This window comes from Brassica oleracea, chromosome C4 (assembly GCF_000695525.1).
Source record: "Brassica oleracea var. oleracea cultivar TO1000 chromosome C4, BOL, whole genome shotgun sequence".
NCBI classification, from domain to species: Eukaryota; Viridiplantae; Streptophyta; class Magnoliopsida; order Brassicales; family Brassicaceae; genus Brassica; species Brassica oleracea.
In genome coordinates, this window is record NC_027751.1 from 303,823 (window position 1) to 326,035 (window position 22,213).

The 22,213-nt window shown below is 32.4% G+C and overlaps 2 protein-coding genes and 1 long non-coding RNA gene across 3 annotated transcripts; all 3 read right to left on the reverse strand.

The window, feature by feature from the left end:
• Positions 1-4,259: 4,259 nt before the first annotated feature.
• On the reverse strand, positions 4,260-5,334 carry LOC106340969. The gene is made up of 3 exons (XR_001269548.1): positions 4,864-5,334; positions 4,509-4,660; positions 4,260-4,438 (listed from the first exon to the last, which is right to left on the reverse strand). It is a non-coding gene; the product is annotated as an uncharacterized LOC106340969 (long non-coding RNA).
• Positions 5,335-5,773: 439 nt separating this feature from the next.
• On the reverse strand, positions 5,774-9,193 carry LOC106341348 (transcription factor MYB12-like). Its single transcript, XM_013780128.1, has 3 exons — positions 8,905-9,193; positions 8,032-8,161; positions 5,774-6,821 (listed from the first exon to the last, which is right to left on the reverse strand). The coding sequence occupies exons 1-3, from the start codon at positions 9,035-9,037 to the stop codon at positions 5,912-5,914; spliced, it is 1,173 nt and encodes a 390-aa protein (XP_013635582.1). The 5' UTR covers positions 9,038-9,193; the 3' UTR covers positions 5,774-5,911.
• Positions 9,194-12,676: 3,483 nt separating this feature from the next.
• LOC106342964 lies at positions 12,677-15,046 on the reverse strand. The gene is made up of 3 exons (XM_013782043.1): positions 14,657-15,046; positions 14,155-14,567; positions 12,677-14,083 (listed from the first exon to the last, which is right to left on the reverse strand). Exons 1-3 carry the CDS (start codon positions 14,714-14,716, stop codon positions 12,928-12,930), a joined length of 1,629 nt encoding a protein of 542 aa, XP_013637497.1. The 5' UTR covers positions 14,717-15,046; the 3' UTR covers positions 12,677-12,927.
• Between the last annotated feature and the right edge of the window lie 7,167 nt (positions 15,047-22,213).

The window sequence follows — 22,213 nt, forward strand, 5'->3', positions numbered from 1 at the left end:
GTAAAACTTCATAATTCTCCCTAAATTGGTTGACTAACCACTATAAAATAACTATTCTTTAGAGAAACGGAGAGAACAAAACTTTCAAACCTCTTTGACCTCCATCATATGTTAGTGAAGGATGCAACTATGCATTAAAACAGTATTTTCATATTTTGGATTTTTTTCTCAAAATCTATGTGCTAACCCATACGAAAATATTGAATTTTTCGGTAAATGCTCTATATACTAAAGCATATGATCTTTGGTGTTGTTTTTAAATTTATAAACACATACTACATTTGTATTAATGTATATTAAACTCTCTTTCATGGTACATGTGCATCGTTTTAATTTTTTGTCAATTAATTTTGTAAAACTTCATAATTCTCCCTAAATTGGTTGATCAACCACTATAAAATAACTATTTTTTAGAGAAACGGAGACAAAAAAACTTTCAAACCTCTTTGACCTTCATCATATGTTAGTGAATGATGAAACTATGCATTAAAACAGTATTTTCATAGTTTTGAATTTGTCTCAAAATCTATGTGCTAACTAACCCCCTACGAAAATATTGAATTTTTCGTTAAATGCTCTATATACTGAAGCCTATGATCTTTAGTGTTATTTTTAAATTTCTAAACAGATACTAAATTTGTATTAATGTATATTAAACTCTCTCTCATGGTACATGGGCATCTTTTTAATTTTTTGTCAATTAATTTTGCAAAACATCATAATACTCCCTAAATTGGTTGACTAACCGCTATAAAATCGTTGTTCTCTAGAGAAACGGAGACAACAAAGGTTTCAAACCTCTTTGACATTCATCATATGTTAGTGAATGATGCAACTGTGCATTAAAACAGTATTTTCATATTTTTGATTTTTTCTTAAAATCTATGTGTTATAACCCCCTACGAAAATATTGAATTTTCGGTAAAAGTTATGTATTCTGAAGCCTCTAATCTTTAGTGTTGTTTTAAATTTTTAACACATTCTACATTTGTATTAATGTATATTAAACTCTATTTCATGATACATGAGCATCGTTTTGATTTTTTGTCAATTAATTTGGTAAAACTTCGTAATACTCCCTAAATTGGAAGAGTAGCCACTATAAAATCGCTATTTACTAGAGAAACGGGGACAGCAAAACATCCAAACAACTTTGACCTTTATCATATGTTAGTGAATGCTGCAATTATGCATTAAAACAGTATTTTCATATCTTTGAATTTTTCTCAAAATCTATGTGTTAACCCCCACGAAAATATTGAATTTTTCGGTAAATGCTCTATATACTGAAGCCTATGATCTTTAGGTGTTGTTTTAAAATTTCTAAACACATACTACATTTGTATTAATTTATATTAAATTCTCTTTCATGGTACATGGACATCGTTTTAATTTTTTGTCAATTAATTTAGTAAAACTTCATAATTCTCCCTAAATTGGTTGATCAACCACTATAAAATAACTATTTTTTAGAGAAACGGAGACAAAAAAACTTTCAAACCTCTTTGACCTTCATCATATGTTAGTGAATGATGAAACTATGCATTAAAACAGTATTTTCATAGTTTTGAATTTGTCTCAAAATCTATGTGCTAACTAACCCCCTACGAAAATATTGAATTTTTCGTTAAATGCTCTATATACTGAAGCCTATGATCTTTAGTGTTATTTTTAAATTTCTAAACAGATACTAAATTTGTATTAATGTATATTAAACTCTCTCTCATGGTACATGGGCATCTTTTTAATTTTTTGTCAATTAATTTTGCAAAACATCATAATACTCCCTAAATTGGTTGACTAACCGCTATAAAATCGTTGTTCTCTAGAGAAACGGAGACAACAAAGGTTTCAAACCTCTTTGACATTCATCATATGTTAGTGAATGATGCAACTGTGCATTAAAACAGTATTTTCATATTTTTGATTTTTTCTTAAAATCTATGTGTTATAACCCCCTACGAAAATATTGAATTTTCGGTAAAAGTTATGTATTCTGAAGCCTCTAATCTTTAGTGTTGTTTTAAATTTTTAACACATTCTACATTTGTATTAATGTATATTAAACTCTATTTCATGATACATGAGCATCGTTTTGATTTTTTGTCAATTAATTTGGTAAAACTTCGTAATACTCCCTAAATTGGAAGAGTAGTCACTGTAAAATCGCTATTTACTAGAGAAACGGAGACAGCAAAACATCCAAACATCCAAACATCTTTGACCTTCATCATATGTTAGTGAAGACTGCAATTATGCATTAAAACAGTATTTTCATATTTTTGAATTTTTCTCAAAATCTATGTGTTAACCTCTACGAAAATATTGAATTTTTCGGTAAATTCTCTATATATTGAAGCCTATGATCTTTAGTGTTGTTTTAAAATTTCTAAACACATACTACATTTGTATTAATTTATATTAAACTCTCTTTCATGGTACATGGGCGTCGTTTTAATTTTTTGTCAATTAATTTAGTAAAACTTCATAATACTTCTTAAATTGGTGGACTAACCACTATAAAATCGCTATTTTCTAGAGAAACGGAAACAACAAAACTTTCAAACCTTTTTGACCTTCATCATATGTTAGTGAAGGATGCAATTATGCATTAAAACAGTATTTTCATATTTTTGAATTTTTCTCAAAATCTATGTGTTAAACCCTACGAAAATATTGAATTTTTCTGTAACTGTTCTATATACTGAAGCCTATGATCTTTAGTGTTATTTTAAATTTTCTAAACACATTCTACATTTGTATTAATGTATATTAAAGTCTCTTTTATGGTACATGGAAATTGTTTTAATTTTTTGTCACTTAATTTAGTAAAACTTCGTAATACTTCTTAAATTGATGGACTAATCACATTGTACGCTACGGTGTTGGACCCCGTACACCATGTGTACGCCTGTTGTATGCCTTCGTGCTCCAGTGTACGCTTAAGTGTATGTTATGGTGTATATCCTAATGGACGCTACGGACCTCCGTCTCTGGTCTAAGCGGATCTCGGTGGTGGCAAAAGGAGAAGAAGCAAGTCGGACTATAACAAAGAGACTGTTTTATGTTATTCAAAATATCAACTTAATAATAAAACAAAAACTTTTATATTGTAAACTAGGGTAAACCCGCCCGTAGGACGGAGTAAAATTATATTACAAATTTATTTTAAATTTTATTTTAATTTTAACTTCAAATAGAATTAAGGATCATATTTTTGCATCAATTTCGCCTAAGTATTTTGTTCTTTATTTTAAAAATTATAAACTTATCTAGTTATAATAATTTTTTAAAATATAATTATTTATTTTCTCTCAGTGTTTATTTTAGTTTAAATATACCAATAAGTTACATAGATATTTAAATTTACAATTAGAGTTAATAGAGTAAAGTTATTTTCTCTTAGGTATATATTTGTTTCATGTATTAATTTTTTTTTCTTCTTTCCACATCTCTTCTAAAACTAATGATTATGCAGTATAAAGAAAAACTTATTCATTATAATTAAAACTATTTTAAGACAGATAAATAGATAATATGAAACTCTCATTACCACTTATACATATACATGTTTATTAGAATCTTATATATTATTATATATGAAAAATAATTTACCCATTATAATTTGATTAGAATTTTTGAAATAAATATTACTGACTAACTTATAAAATATAATTCTTACAATAATTTTATTATACATAATTAGATTATTGTATATTGATTGTACTTTATTATTGAATAAAATTATTTCTTGTAAATTAATGTCTACTAATTTGCAACCTTTAAAAAAATTGTAATTTTATTAAGAGATCCCCAAGCTGATAATTTTCTCTAACTTAAGAACATAAAAAAACGAAAGTCAATAGCTTAAAACCCTTGTAGCCAAATCAGTTTCCCACGCATTAGCTATTGTGTTGTTGAAAAACTTTCATTTAATATCGAGCACAATGTAGAGCTGCAATGTGATCTAACCTACAATGTGATGTACATGTTATTGCAAAATGTGGCACGCTATGGAATCCACAGTATCACCTCTTCATCCCTTTTCTCTATTCCTTTGTTAAATCAATTTTAAGAAATTTAGAAAATCAGCACAACAAACCTGAATATATTGTTGCATACGTTAACCTTCTCCATGAATGAAGAGTTTTGTTACTAAACTCATGTATAGCGTGGGACTTGGAGCAGTAAATAAGAGAAAATATAACAGAATAGAGAATTGCAAGAATCATATTCATCAATGTTCATTGATCTGTAGATTCAGGTGTCACTTTATTAAACATAAGAGAACACTTACCCTTCCAACAATCTAAAACTGACTATTTAGTTTGATTTCACTGATGCTCACTGTCTTGTCACTCCTTGCATTGATTTGCGACTTCTCTTGGTTATAGTGTATATATTGAGATTTGCTTTGAGGTTTAAGCATTCAAGAAAGCTGAGAAAAGAGATACTATAAATTTCAGGGCCAACCAAAAAAAATATAATTTGATGAATGAGGGATGTACTTATTATCTCTCTGAAGAGAATCACTTTGAACTAACTGAAGAGGCTAATTCACGCAACATGTCAAGTAGAAGAGAACTTATGAGTTTATCTTCGCTTTGGCTGAAAGTCTCCTAAAGACCTGGTGCAACAAATTCACGTTACCATGAATTCTCTGCAACACAATATAAATAGGTCAATTATCAACAACTGTTGGGAAATTAATAAAGGCTGAAGTAGTGGACTTTATATATATCCAAAGTAATTTATTCTATGACAAAAGAACTTTAGAACAAACTAAAAGATATACAAAAATATTTTCTAAACTGAAATCAAGAGTAATTATTTGTAGAAATCGATTGAGAGGAAGTTCCAGACCTATGAGAGATGCTCCAAATCCGTTCATATTAGAACTGGATTTTGAATTGTGAGAGAGGGTTCTTCGATTTCTTGTTTACTTCGTTGGATTAAGCAACATGACCTGTTAGTGAGGTGCAGGTCTAGATGGATGCTCGCTTTCTCTTTAAGATCGTGATGAGAAGCGGTGGATCCGGCGAGCTACGGGGAGCGGGTCACCACACAGTAGCGGGAGCCAGCGTTGCTCCTTCCAGGTGAGGATCCCGTTTGAGGACAGTGGGGAAGGTGTGGAGGATTTTCGGTTTCGGGATATTGCGGAGTGGGGTCGCTCAGTGCTCCGTCGCGGTTCGTAGATTTGACGGTGAGTTAAGAAGGTTAGTGCTGGTCGCTTTCCCTGATGTTCTTTTCACATCTAAGGTGATGTTGACGGTGTTCTAAAGGAAGAAGTTCAGCTGCCCGCGCCTCCATAGAACAAAGAGGAGAGATGTGTCATTAAAATTAGGGCTAGCGACAATGGCCATCGGGCTGCATACAACTATAAGCCCATCAGATTACAAAATAAATAAAGTTATGCGTTTTGTGGAAGCGGGATACGTGGTGTCGTCCTAAGAAAGCTTGACTTATCCGCATGGCATCCTATGTGGCTTCATGAGAGTGAATCAAACACTCTTTTATAATAATATAGATAGATGCCAAGTTGCCAACTGGTATTTCATGAATAAATCTTCCGAATAAATTTAATGCGTGGGTCGTTCCCTCGAAAATACTATATTGGTCCCTCCCTTTTATAATTTTGTGTTATGAAAACTCGTAAATGCATCCTAATTTCTAATAGTTCATATACTTTAAACGGTTCTACTCATATATAGGTTTACCTTTAGAAACGATGATATGTTATTTTGATCTTCTTTTTTTTTGTAACACTGTTATTTTGATCTTTTAAAACCGGTTTTATTGCAATAAGCATACCAGAAGGCATACGCGCACAAGTTGAGATGACACCACATGGAGTGGACTCAAACTGTTGTTGCACGAAAGACTACAAACTTAACACAAATCATTAACATCTTCAAGACAGAAGCCAAGCGACCAACGCATTTTCCTCGTCATGATCCAACGGTTCCCCAAATTTTTCGCAGTTACTTTGCCCGATCGTGGCCTCATCGTCACCGTTCAAAAGCCACGACACCACTGGATCAGAAGCCTCTTTCTCATCGCAAATTTTATTGCTCTTATTACCTTCTTGCCAAACAAATTCCCAATCAATAAACTCATCCGTCAACGCATCGTTAACTTGATGCTCGTAGTTGAGAAACGACTCCACCGACCGACAAGGCTGAAGACAGTCGAGGTTACCTAGGTTTGAAGTCTCTGATGACCCTCTGGCTAACGTAGAGTCTCCTAAAGGACTCAACTCCCCATCACCAACACTCGATGTAAACACGTTGCCTGGATCTGACTCGTCCAACAAAAGATCAATGATGTCATGTTCATCAAAGGACAAAACTCCATTGTCACCATTAATGCTCAAGAGATTATTATTATTATTATTATTATTATTATTATTATTATTATTATTATTAGTATAGCACCAATCTCCTCCTTCGTGACACGCTCCATAGTAGTAGTCATCACGTGGTCCTACGTCAGCCTCGGCTCCACTTAACTCCATCATTAATGCATCTTCTCCCACCACCGCGTTAATTGCTACGTTGGCGTCTGGCTCCGGCTGTGCAGACGTTTTCTTAGTCTTTCTCGTTTTTGGTTTGTGAGTTTTGGGTTTCATGGCCGATCTACTGGTTCTCCCTGGCCTCCGTTTCTCCGGCAGACGCTGTGACGTCGGAGGAGGGTTCATGGTTACGGCGGGGACGTTGTGAGACTTTCTGATGTAGTGGAGTTTACGGCTGAGATGAGAGTTCCAATAATTTTTTATTTCGTTGTCTGTTCTCCCGGGTAGATGACTCGCAATCAGTGACCACCTAATATTACATTATTAGATCAGATTCAATTATTATTAATCCTCTACTAGCAATATTTTATATTTACGAACAACCTTAAAAACAAAACAAAAATATCTTTCCGAGGAATAAGGGAACTTCGTGGCCCAATGGGAATCAACAGAAACGTTGGTTTTTACCAAAAAAAAACAGAAACGTTGATATGACGGGTGATCAAACCATGATTCTAAAAATACATCTATCGTACTACTAAAAATTACTCAGGCAATGTGACCAATGTCAATAATGAGTGACGGTGACTCGGATCTATGTTTAAAAGATTTTTTTAAACGTCTGGAACTACCAGGTAATAGGAAAGCAGTAAAAGGAAAATTTAACCAACCTGCCAAGCCAAAAACAAACCAAGAGCACCAAGAAGTTTTTATTATTATTATTAAATTTTATTCCAACTGCTATTAAAGATGCTTTGTTCATTAACTATATCGGGTATTAATGAAAGTTGTTGAAAGAAAAAAAATAATGTTAAATTTCTATTTAAATTAACTAAGTGTTATCAACTATAAGATATCCATAAACTTAGAAATCACATAACGAAATGTCATTTGTGAAGAAATCAATACATACTCTCATGATAACCCAAAAATATATTTAAAATGTCATATATATTCGAATTAATGCTTAATGCAATAATGTGAAATGTACATTTATTAGAGAGTCCTTTTAGTATGTCTCAACTAAAAGAGAAAAAGGTTTGACAACCAAGGGCTGTAGAAGCATCGAGAGGGAGACCCACAACGGAAAAAAATCATGCTAAGCCTTGCCTAATGCCTTATTATGTTGTTGTTATTACTATTCTACCATGTTGGATTTCTTCATCTGCTTTCATTAATAAAAACTGATGAAAATAACTTTTGTAATCTACTGACTTAGATCAACGAAAGATAGTTAAGCTAAAAGAGAGAATAACATTAAGTCTTAAGTGTAAACACAAACATCTACCTCCTGCTATGTCTTTCTAAATTCGAATGAAAATCATAGCTTGTATTATTTACATGCATTTTAGTGGAATATCCTCTAACAAAAAAAATAATAATAATAACATTAAAAGCCTTACTTATTGGTCGATAAGCAATGATTTTTTTTTGATCAAATAGCAATGATTATTATACGATACTCTGAATATATAAATCATTGTCCGAAAATAGATTGGAAAATTAGTGGACACTTGTACCTGTTTCCCAAAGTGGAATGCATTTTGACAACGAGTTCTTCTTCTTCTGGAGTTATGTTCCCGCGCCTGAGGTCAGATCTAAGATAATTTACCCATCTCAATCTACAGCTCTTTCCACACCTTTTTAATCCTTTTTACAAAAAAAATAAAAATTAACAAAGTAATAATACACGTCGGATTTTAAATATAAGTAAGCATTTAAGATATTTATTTTAGTACAGGTTTATTTTTGAACTATTTAATGTATTTGTTGTCTAGATAAATATGCTAAAATACATCTATCGTACTCGCTTTAAAAGACACGAGATTTTTAGCATTCTGATCCTTGTATTCGTATATCATATACACACACAACTACAAATTATCTCAACAACTGCATTAATTAATCTTGTCTTTTAAAGCGAGTTGGATATCAAATCAAAATTAGTCATATGGATTTGATCTGATTCATGAAATAACATACAAAGGACAAGATATAAAATACGCATCTATTTGCATTTCCCAATAAACAGTAGTCTGTATACACCACATACATAAAGTGTGTACATTCAACTGTTTAAGCGTACACGTGGCAGCACTTTATATGCATACGTACATTCACAACTCACTGTGACTGTGACACTGACCAATAACCAAAGACAGAAATGAAACTGAGACGAGATTAGTGTTGAGATCAAACTTCTCATCTTACACTAAAAATATAGTTAAACCAAACTAACTAACAATCCATGATTTCATGAGATTACGAAAAGAGCCAGGATTACTTCTCTTCTCTCTAACTCAGTGCCGTAGTTTGAAGTTCGTGTTACATGGTATTGTTGTATTTGTAGTCTACCATTTAAAAAAACAAAAAAAATGTTTAAATGTTATTACCGGCATTTTTGGGGAGAGATCTCCAAGAGCCTTCACCATTGGATTGAATGTAGCTGGAGAGAATCTGGTCTTCCTCCGCTGTCCACCGCCCTCTCTTTATCCCGACCTTCTCGCAACACGGCGCTCTTCCCATCTTCTCCGGCGGTGGTTATCCTGATAATGTGTGACTATTTATGATTCTCTCACTGACCACAAAAGTCAAGCAAATGGGAGAGAGGAAGTGTGTGTCTATGCAAGCAAGAAGTTACTGTGTTACAGACAATAGAAGGAATAGTGACTGAGTTGGTATTTATAGCGAAAGATCGACAATTAATTAAAAAGATGACTAATGAGCTCGAGCTTCCGAAGGGAATGGAGATGATGACACGTGTATGGTACAGGAAACGCCACGTCGGTGTGGAAGGAGACTGAAGTCGTGGCTTATTCACCGTCGAGAGACTCGTGATCGGTCCGTTTAGGCTCGTCGTGGTTCTTTTAGACGCTAATTATAGTGTGTGCCTGCCTAGATCATTGTCATGGCTTTTCCTTTTCGTGGTTCCTTTAGACGTTAATTCTAGTGTGTGCCTAACTAGATCATTGTCATCGCTTTTTCTTTTTAAAAAGTTTTCTTTTGATTTCTTAACCATTTTTTGTGTATGTACGTACGTGTATGCATAAACTGAGAGATGTATTTAGTTGTTGATGGTCACGTGAATACGTAGATCAGATTAGGCCTGGGACTTATTATCCGAGATCCGGATTCGATCCGAGATCCGCTCCGGATCCGCTCCGAAAATAGGATATCCGGGGTGCCCGGATCCGAATCCGGATAGTAAAATCTTGGATCCGTGCAAACCGAATCCGGATCCGGATATCGTAATTTTTAGGTCCGGATATCCGGATCCGGATCCGTATTTTTAAAATACATTAAATTTTTAATTTTATTAATATTAATATTTGATATATTAATCTTTATACATGAATTAATCTTATAGTATTATATTTTAGTTTTTATAATATTATAAACATATATAAATATATTTATATTAGTATTTTTTGTCAAAAAAATTAATATTTTTTGTTAAAAAATTAATATTTTTTGTTAAAAAATTATTTTTAATTATTTTGACGGATCCGGATATCCGCGGATAATAGAATATCGAAACGGATATCCGAAACCCGGATATCCGGAAACCACGAATCCGAATCCGGATATTAAATCCACGGATCCGACGGATCCGGATCCGAATCCGGATACCCTAAATTTTCCGGATATCCGGATCCGTCCCAGGGCTAGATCAGATAGTAATCGCATATTCTGAATAATATATAAATATCCGGATCTTGATCCGTTGAGGTTGACCAGTTGGTCTTTGACGCTTTGCTCGAACTACATAACACGTGTGCGTTCGTAAAAATGTGTAAGCTTACATTAGCGATAAGCCGGTACCATTTCAACTATGCATACATCATATCAAAATTACGAGAACAAAGTTTCCTTACATCGCACTGTATATTGATTAGTCCAGACTACAAGTTGTCATATTCATTTTTTTACCTGAATGGCAGAAAAGTTTGTTAGTAAGAGAAATCGTTGACAAAAACCTCAAAACTCTTGTAGAATTATTACCCGTTTGCTTTCTATGTGCATCGATGCAAAATGTACAAGGAGGTCATTTTAAAGTTGAAACTTAAAACAAAGTGATAAAATGTTCAGTGGCGGAGCCACCTTGAACTGAGGGGGTCATCTGACCCACAAGAAATCTATAAAATTTAAGTTAAAGGCTTGTTATCATACTTATTATTGTGGTGAATTAGTAAAACTTTCTTTTATGACCCCATGTCTTGAGTTCAAATCCTACACTTCCCTTTTTAGCTATAATAAATGAATAAATGACCCATATAAAACTAATGTCTAGCTCCGGTTGTGTTTGGTCCTAATCAAGTGAAATGAGTTACATTGGTTAACATATACATGCAAACAACCTAATTAAGAGGTATCATCGGCCATATCCTTTGGCAGTACAAATACTGAACTACCAATTATATTCGTAGGGATCTTATGGAATCACTAGAGAATTAAATTTTACAAGTTTCCTTATCTAACACATTACACGAAAGTATGAGGACAACCAACAAAAATATGTTTCCCATTTACTGCTCATTTAACTACATGTTCCCCACATGCCATTTATTTGCCGTTTCGTATTGTGTTGAGAAAGACCATAGTACATAGTAGTACTATTCATTTTCCCAATTGCAAGTTTTTTTAGTAGTAATACCAAAACCAAACTAATGTTCGCTCGAACAACTATATAGTCGAGCCAATATTGGTTGGTTTTATTTCGAGAGTCTCCAAGAACAAAGAAAACTTAGCTATTATGCAATACTAAACTTTGTTATAGATGAAGACCCTACAATCATAAACACAATTCTAAAAAGTTGAGAGTATCAGTGATGATTTGTTATACGAGGAGTACCAACTATACATACAGGCTTATTCATCTGGGGACGATTGTCTATGTTGTCGCCTTTAGCTTTCTCCATGTGAAAAACCTTAGGAACCACAAGCATCGATCATCCTGCCAAGCTTGCTCCTCAGTCTGATCTCTACCATGTCTTGCTTTTTATGCCTATGCGGAGAGAATATAGTGCAGTTGATTTGTTCAACTCCTTAATTAAACCTGCTATCATTTTTTTATTGTCATCAAACTGCTTCCATTTATCGTAGGGAGAATTGATGAAATAAACAAAAAAAATAAAATAGGAGAGAAAGAGATAGGAAGAGAAGGAAGTTCGGGCGCAGAAGTGGATCTTACCGGGTGGCGGGCTATGGGCAGCAGCGGTAATTCTTTATCATTGGTTTTTCCTCAATTTTAAAGTCTAATAAGTTTTTTTGTTTTTCTCATGCGTATAGATGGTAACTGTTTATTTAGTTCTGTGTCGGTTTAGATTTATGTTTTTTTTAAGTTACCATGTTGTGTGTGAGTTTAAGTCACTTTAGTGTAGGTTCTAGTTGCCGCTTCCTACTCTTGGTTTTGGGGTTATTTTATTTTTCTACCAGTTTTTATATGAGTATTGATATTTCGATTATAAATGTAATTTAATTTGGGAAAAAAAAAAGCTAGGGTGCAATTTCTCAAAGACTACACGTACACTTTTCTGTTCACCAACAAGAATTTAAGTTTAATAAAAACTTACGACCCAGTCGCCTATATGATTTTGGGCTTCCATCCTGGACCGGGTCTGGTACCAACTAGGAAATAAAATAACATTTGTAAGCTACATATTTTTCTTTTGAGTTTTAAAGGTATGATATGGTTTTTCGAGTTTATTTGTTTACGTGTGTGGTAAAAGAAATTGAAAGGCTTCGATCCCGATTGAGGAGATGGATGAGTTTTACGTTCATAGTGCCTCAGCTTTAAAAAAAGAGCTAAGTATTGTTGATATTAAATACTAACGACACATCTCACTAAAAATAATCATTACCAATTTATCATACATGTAGTAGTATATGATACTCCAAAATTAATTTAATTTAATTTGGGAAATCGTAATTAAGTCTGCCAAATTAATCATCCCAATACCATTAATGCATTGAATAGGAGCCGAACTTTGTAGATAGGGTTCATCCGAATATTACTAACTTCTGTCAGACTCACAACTCATTTCTAGGCAGATCTCGTGAACCCCCTACCTATACCAAATATTCAATTGCCCATTGGCTCAATATAATTTAATTTACGTGTGAAAACTTGAGCTTCTGTGACTTTTATATGCACATTTAAAAAAAGAGACGAATATTGAAGATATATGTAACGTTACAAAATTTTCCTGCAGTGGATCAACCTTCATTGCAATACCTAAACATCGTTTTCATATGTAATCATCCATATGCTATTATTTTATTATTCTTTTCCTTCTGACGGCTTAATGATTTTTCCTTTTCTGTTCAGAGACGAGTGGTCAAGAAACGAGAAAACGACGGCGTTTCCATTCGCTGACTTGTTGGTAGAAAAATAATAATCGGTTCAATGTTGGGTTTTAGCACGTGAGAGCTTCATATTTAACCGGAATTGGATGGTTGAAACCAGCCCGGGTTAGTAGGTTCCCGACCGCAGCGAGATCTCTACAGAACACTCCTTGGTACGCATTGGAATTAACCGGTTTCGGTTCAGTATTCTCGGTTATCTTAGATTTCTCCAATGCTTTCGGTTCAGCAAACTCGGTTATCTTAACCATAACGGCTTTTTTAACCGCTTTCTGTTCTTCAACCTTGTGCATTGGCGTTTGAACTGGAGCTTGAACCGCCGCAGCGTTCTTTCTCCGCTTCTCGGCCGCCTCTGCCTTCGCTCGATCTCTAACCGAATCAACTTCGTTCTGATCCGTGAACTCACACCGATCAATAAAAGACGAGGCTCGATCCGGTTTGTATCGTAAACACAGCAATAGATGAGCTCGATCCAGCTCCGATCTTGTACAGCCGCGTCTCACTCCTATCAAACCGTAATAATCAACGTTTCCAGTTTCTCCGTTTGCGATCTTCTGCTTCAGCTTCTGAGTTTTCGTGGTCAGCACGCAAAGCTTCCCAGGGATCTCTCTGTATTTCACGTTGTGGCGTTTCCACGCCGGACCTGGAAGCTTCCGATCACGTAGAATCGTGTTGTACAGTAGCTTCAAGTGCTCAAGATCGTGAAGCGAATCTGGATAGCACCGCACCGTTTCCAGAAGCGCGGCTCTAGTCTCCAGCGCTTGGATGCACGACGGCTCGAGAGCTAGCGTTTTGTTGCAATCGGCGATCGCCTCCGCGATTCGACCGGCGGATCTATACGCGGTGGCTCGATGCATATAGCATTCCGCGAGGAATCCTTGCGGCGCGGGGCGGCGACCGTCGACGATCTTCGAGAAGTGGCGGATCGATTCAGAGTAAAGTCCGGCGTCGAGTGCGGCGATCGCAGCGGCGCGGCGACGGAGGAGGAGCTTTATGTGAGCGAGGAGGTGAGTGAAGTTCTCACCCTCCGTGAGGTTGCGTGGCGGAGACGTTGACGAGGATTCGGAGAGGAGAGTGAAGCTATCGTCTGACCAGCAGATACTCCGGCGACGAAACTCGGCGGAGGCGAGACGTTTCCCGGTTTGGAGGAGAACCATCGCATCCTCCATTAGTCCTAGATAGCAACAAGCTTGCCCCAACACAACGTACCTGAAACAAAGTTTTTTAAAATGTATAAATAAAAGCGTTTGCGTTTTCTGCGGTACGTTACGAGATAATACCTCCATTGCCCTTCTTTGTCGCATTTTTTACAGATCCCTGCCATCACTTTCTTTGTCAAATCAGAAACAGAGAAGCATTTAAATGACGACTCACGTCCCGGCAAGGATGCGTCCGTGAGAAGCTTGACTCCGTCGCGCGAGGATGAGGATGAGGAGGAGCCTTCCGATGAAGGAGGTGATGCTTCTTCTTCGTTCGCGGTCAGCTTAAGACTGGGAATGTAATCTTGAAGCATATCGGCGACTTCTTTGAAACGACGGAGGAAGAGAAGAGATCTAGCCTTAAGCTCTAACGCCGTCTCCAAACGAGGCGACATGGACAAGGCTGCGTCGAGTAAATGAACAGCTGAAGTGACGTCGTTTAGCTCCTCACGTGCCATTAAAGTCTTTGCATCTTTAATGTACTTATCAACAAGCTAAGAGATATAACAGAACAAACAGTCAAAATCTTTGAATTGAATATTGATGGTGATTCTCTTTTAGAGGGAGTTTGAGATTATATTACCTTTCTTTGAGTGAACCACCAGTGTTTCTTATCGCCATTAACGTTAGAACAAACCGCCATTGGTTCTTGTTTGGAAATGAAAAATAGCTTTTGATTTGATTCAAGCGATTCGAATCATCAAGAACAGTCCAATGCGTATAAGCTTTCTAATGTTTCCCCTCAAAATCCTTTGCTTCTTCTCCTCTCAAGATTTGTAAAGAGAAGTGATTGTAAAGGAACAGAGAACTTGAGAGAGATAGAGATAGAGAGAGAGTGTGTGTATGTGTGTGAATGTGGAGAGAAATAGAACACTATAAGGAAGAGAGAGAAAGAGATGACAGCTTTAGCCTTAAGAGAAAGAAAGCTTTGATCCTTCAAATTCATAGCTGGCACCATTTCTCTTTTTCATATTCTCTCTCTCTCTCTTCAATAAATCTCTCTATTATTCTACATTGCCATATTTTTAGATTTCACACTGTCATTCTTCCAATTTTTCATTAGTAATCAAATAATGTCTTCTTGTTGAACCAAAAAAAAAAATCAAATAATGTCTTCTTGTTGAACCCGTTTTGTTCAACCTATTAGGTTACTAATTCAAACTGTTTTACTGGTTGGTTTAGAAAAACATATGTCGTACGAGTATTATTATATGTTACATTTTGTCCCAAAATAAAATATATAATTTACAGTACGATTTATTTTCATAATTCGTGTTTGATATAACGATTTTATGATTGTTGATTTTTCCTTTCACTCCCTCCGTATCTTTATAAATAGTGTTTCAAGATTTTTGTTTTGTTTTATACTAAGTGATGTTTTCATTATTTTAGATAAAATTTAGGGAAATTTTGGAGAAATTAACTTAAATAAGATTTTAATTTGAAAATTACACCATTATCTAATTTTTTTTTTGAAAAATACACTTTTGTATATATATTTTTACTAAATTGTCCAGTCTGAATATTTTTCAATTATTTTTCATCATGATTTATTTTATATTTAAAAAAATTAAGTAACAATTTCAACAAGATTATTTTTTTTAAGAAATCTTTAGAATATCTACAAAATATTCTTTTTAATATATAGTAAACTTTTTAATTTTTTGAAAAGAGGAAAACAATCCAGAAGTTTTCTAGTCTTCGTCTTCTTCTCCATGAGATAGTATCCTTCATTTTTGCAAAAATATTTTTCTTTCTCTAATTTAATAGTTTATTCATCTTCTCATTTAGAGGTTTGTTAGAATGTGTAACTTTCTCATCTCTATTATCTATGGTTCTCTTGAGTTTAGAAAAAAAGTTATTTAGATGACTTTTACCAAGAATGAATATTTTGCAGGAAAACATGTGACTTGTTTATCTAAAGCTAATAAATTATTTTTTTTATAGAAATTTCATGATAAATTCAAAACGAATCATTTGTAATAATATCCTTGTTATTTTAAAATATAATTAGTACAATAACATTTATTTCAACACGCATATTTATTTTAAACACAAACACTACTATTATTATTAGTTTCGAATTTATATTTCAATTATTGAAAGATCTAATCTAGATAAAAATGTTAATTCACATTTAGTAAAGTGTAATCTTCAAAAAATAAAATAGAAGGTGTAATTTTCAAAATTTAAACTATTAATAGATTACTTTACAAATTATCCCTAAAATTTAATGTCATTTACCATCTACTATATCTCGATCCGCGCAACCGCGCAGGTTTTTGTTTTCATTTATTTTTATATAAATATTTTATTTTCAATTCAAAATTGGTATATATTATAATATATATGTGTCTATCATTTTTTAAAACATAATAAGTTTACAGTATATTTTTTTCATCGAATAGATTGTTTCAAACTTTCACCTGTATTTGTATCTTCTTATATACATATATTTTTGGATTATTATTTCATTATTAAAATCGTAACTATATATATAAAGATTAGTAAAATATTGTTTTATTGTCATATTCAAAAATATTGTAACATTTCACAAATTTAGAATGTTTTTAAAAAATTAAACTTTTCGCTTCACAGATTTATATTATCGAGTAAATAATTAAACATTTAGTTTTTGTTTAATTTTTAAAATAAACTATATAGTTTGAAATTTGTTTTCATAGGTTTAAAGTAGTAAAGATTAATCATTGTTAGATAATATGATTTTTGTTATTTAAAAAAAAAAAAATCTTCATAATTTTAAAATTTAACATCGACAAATATTTAAATAATTAACATATGGAGGTATAGTATTAAAACATTATATTATATCTATTTAATTTATACTATCTATAAATCCAATGAATCATCTATTGTTTAAATTCAATTATTGATAGCCCAATAAAAATTTCTGGTAGACCCAAAATTTAAATGATAAGATTAAAGATTAAATGTAACATGACTTTCTATGAATAGGTCTATTACGTTCATTTTTAAAAATATCACACATGAATCGAAGTTGTGACTTCTGTTTTAATATATAAGATATAAGACAGTCAATTACAAAATACTATTTTTTCATTGGTTGAACTAATTTTATTTAGCGCTAATTTTATTTAATCGGATAAACTACATAAAATTTGTATTTTTTAATCTTTGTGCAAAAACTTTAAACACCCCTTAAATTATATAGAGGGAGTATATACTACTGTAACATTGAACGAACGAAATGATTGCATTTCTTTTAGAACTCATAACGATTATTGTCATTATCATTTATTCAACTCGCTCTGTTTTGTTATTTAGAAAAATAAAAAATGAGCATGTAATGTTGATAATGGGACGTTTAAGTCTTGACATGTGAATATTTGCGTACATATAGTGGCACGTTATAATGCTTAGATAGTGGATACATGATAGTTTGCATGTTATATAGTTCAATGATATATGAATATATAACACATTGGGTTTCATAAACATTAATAAACAATGGACACCCTCTGACCCTCATTCTATTTCATGATCTATCGATTGGGTAGGTGTCTCAAGCGTTTACTTAAGTTAAATTAATACCCGGACTAAGATTATAGTTTCGGTAAACCAACATGCCCTACTTGGATGATAGACATTTGTACACATGTTACGGGTGCTCAAACAAGATATATAGTTTAAACGGTATGATTTACGTACTAATTAATATATAAAAAGTAATCAAAAGCCAAGTTCGATTTTTATTTTGTGAAAATGGCTTTTGTTTATCTGCAAAATTAAATTCTAAAACAGAATCTAACTTGTTAACCATCATGCGCTTGTTAGGTTTTGGAATTGTGGTTAGTCTAAGAAGAGTACGATCTAAAATTTAAACCGTAATTAAAAAAACTGAACGAGCTCGTTAAATAACTTAATGGGCACATGAAAGCATGGGAAAACGGTAATTAAATCGATTACTAGAGAGGTAAGTGGTAAGTGGTAAACTTAGAAACTAGCTCTAAGCATCTAACATTATGATTTGTGTTAACGAAAAAGGTTCTTAATTATTTTGCAAGCTGTAAGGAGCAAGACAAGAATCGTGCTTTCCTATTTAATCAACTATTCACAAACTTTATATTTACTTTTATACCTTTTTATTTATGTCGAGATAATTAAACTTGATACTAGTAAAAGTATGTCGATTTATTATAAGCTTAAAAAAGAATTACGTACTCTGCGTGCAAATATGATACGGACCTCACTCAAAAATGGCTGTTCTTGTGTTTTAACTTTTATGTGGCTCTGTTTAATTAGTCAAAAATTTTTTGACAATTATTCATAAAAGTCAAATCAAATAATTAAATACATTGCCATATCAGAATTGTCCAGTTAATAACTTAATATGGCGGTACGTGTCATTTTCATGTTATAGGTTAACCAATGAACTGGGGGAGTGGTACTTGTGCAGATCAGCGTTGTGCATAGCCACACATCATTATTGCCTATTTGGCAGACCAAACTCTCTTAATTTGTATATTTACATAAATCATCATTCATCATCGTGATTTTTAAACCGCTGGTTTTTTGTTATTTGAATCCGAATAAAGCACACATTACCAGAAACCATCTGTGTAATTATACAAGACTTGTGCTTCCACGAATAGATACCATCTTGAACTCTATATTAATCTTTAGAGATTCAATATTAACCTGTAATCGTCTTATGACATTTTTGTTTACTGTATTTTTGAAGAACGAATATATGACATATGATTGTGTCTGGATTCAAACATACTGGTCGTTAAAATCTTATAATTAACGAAGAAAATCAAACAGCAATCACAATATTGAGAAAATTAGGTGAAAGCGGAGCAGTAGAATTTAGTCTGATTGGAGCTGTGGCCATCGCAATAATTGCGGAAGATTCCATTAGAGTCTGACTTAATTTAAGTGGTGCGAATTATGTTCTGCAAGAAAATAAGATTGGGTCCATACACACACACGCATATATAAATCGTTATATGTCGCCAATGTTTTTAATATATTCTAAGAAAATAAAGGGAACTAAATAAGTTATGTGCATATATAAATTTATTATTAAACTACAACCCGGAATTTGATAACTTTATTACGAGCATATATAAACTAAAACAAAAACACATTCTACTTTATAATTATAAAATATTATAAAATGGTGTATTTTTCTCTAAAATTCCTGAAATTGAGATCCTACTTTTATAATACTAGTTACAATACAATGGGTTACAATAGTTTTTTCCTTACTTAAATATTGGCCAATCTTTCGCAAGTGTCATAAAAAGAAATTATCGTTACAAAATGGTTGTATAAGAATGTTGAACAAACCAAGTTATTATACACATGTACTTGAAGGGCTTGAGGAACATTAAACAAGAAGATGGCAAAAACAAAAAGACAGGCTCATCATAAAGAAATAAATGCAGAAGTGGAAAAACACATGTTGCGGCTCCTTTTCCTTTGAATTATATCAAATAATTTTGTTTCTAATAGAAAAACTTGACAAAAAAATCAAATAAGTATATTAAACGATTATAGACAAATGCATATTATTCCATTCATACGATTAAGGGAGCGCTTGGGAACTCTATTTTCCCGATAAGAATATCACTACTACAACCGCCTCTTGTCTCTGTCATCCGAGATTAATCGGGTCTTTACGGTCTGGATGACCTCGGGTCATCATAAAAAAACATATCAATAATATAATCTAACAACAAGAAAATAAAATGATTACTTGATTATTTTACAGGAACGACTTCCTCCCGTATTTATTTTCACCTGTATACAAATTAATACATTATATATACAAATTGTGAGTTAAGTATATATAATCACTTTGAGACACAAAAGGATGAACATATAATTAATTAGGGTATTTATACGTATATATGTCAGGCCCTGTCATGGATCGAGACGTTAGGTTTAAAGTTAGTGGTCACAGATTTTGCCAGAATGGTTCGAGTAAAATTTAAAGCACTGGAATCTATCTGTTATTATAGTGACATCAGGAATATATTTTAATAGACTAGTACTCTAATTTTATTTTATCACTGTATAGAGTTGTAAAAGGTTTTAAATTCAAGATATATAAAATGAGGTTTGATTAAACGTAATTAACGGTCCCCATTCTCTAAACATGTTCGTATCCGAGGACGCACACAATATTAATGACGCATAGACGCATATACATCTATATTATTAAAACTATATTATTAAAACTGAAGTATTTTTTTGTATTGTTTTTAAACATGGATAGCAGTATAAATGAGAATTGTTTGAAAACATAAATAGCAATATGAAAAAGTATATTGTCTTTTAATAATTTTATTAATATAATTACATTAATTATCTTTCCATATTTCACTCAGTGCAACAATTTCATTAATTATATTACTTTAACAATACATTACATCATTAATTACATTACCATAAAAACAATCTATATTATTAAAATTGAAGTATATTTTGGTACTGCTTGAAAACATGGATAGCAGTATAAATGAGAATTGTTTGGAAACATAAATAGCAATATAAAAAAGTATATTGTTTTTTAGTAATTTTATTAATATAATTATATTTTTCATATTTCGCTTAGTGTAACAATTTCATTAACTATATTGTCTTAACAATACATCACATCATTAATTATATTTCCATAAAATTTATAGTGCAGATTTTTGTTTATTAATTAATCAACATTAATTTTGTGCCAATTATAAAGTCAAAAATGTAAAATAATTGAGTTTTGCATATGGTTAATTGTTTCGGTTTAGTAGTTTCAATCGGTGAAAAATACGTAGCAAAAAATATAATACAAAGACATGTTTTGTGAATAAAATAATAATTTAAATCAAAATAATAAAAATATATTACATTTATTGTCACTTAATTTTTCATTCCATATAATTATTTTATTAAATAAAAAACTATTTCTATTTCACGTAATTTAGCCAAACACATAGAAAGAGTCGTTTTATTAATTTATAAAATCAGTTAGGCATGAACATTGACTATCCATTTAAGTACGGGTTGTTCTTTTCGGGTATCGTTTTGTTTTTGAAGTTGGGCTCCGCTTAAATATTATAAATTTATGTGTGGATTTTGAGTTGAGTTCTTTTGGATCTGGATGAGTTCGGTACTGATGTATAAGAACCTAAAAATATTTAAATAGCAAATATATCTGAAACGGGTTCAGATATTTGTACCAAAAATAACTATATTACTTGATTCAGTCTAGGTTTTTTGAATACAATTAGTTATATTACAACATATCTAAAATATATAACACTAATTATGAAAAACAAATATCAATGTATAAAAATTTAAGAATTAAAATGTATAAAAATTTAAGAACTAATACCCGCGCGGGGTAGTCTAGTAAAGCATTAAAATGATTAAAACCTCCACATAGTGATAAGATATGCGCATATATTATCACAAAACTAAAAAATACTTACAGTTTGTAAAAATTTACTTATTATCATTACGGCTATTCGATCTTACTGAGTCGTAAACAACAGACCGTGCCAATAAAACAAGTGAGAAATCAAATCAGAAAGAAGACATATCAATTTGATTTCAATTTCTTTCATGTGCATCCTTGTGAAAATCTAGCCAAACGAGTAAATGTGCTTATCTCTAATCTTTGAGGGGTACTTGTCTGAGTTGTCTCTAATTTGAGCAGGGTTCAGTAGCTTCTTCTACTCTTGTGGTAATAGCCATCTCTAATTTGAGCTTTGTTGTAAGCTTTTTTTTTTTGGTCAAACACGTTCATAATTCATATAAATATATTTAAGACCAAATACCAAAAAAAAAAACAGCTGCTAAAACCCAAAATCATAAAAATATATTTTGAATATATACTCTCAAATTTTCATAATACTATTTCATCTTTCACTATATATATGCATTTGTTTGATCCTCGCATAATTCATATAAGAAATGTACATATGTTTCTGAAAAGAGATTCCCATAGACTAAAATATCTTTGGAGATATTTGTACGAAGTTCTAACGAAACATTTCATAAATAATTTACAAAAAAAACATTTCATAAATTAAATATCCAATGATCTCATACATACTTATAAACAAAATACACATATTATATATATTATGTATGGTGCTACCAT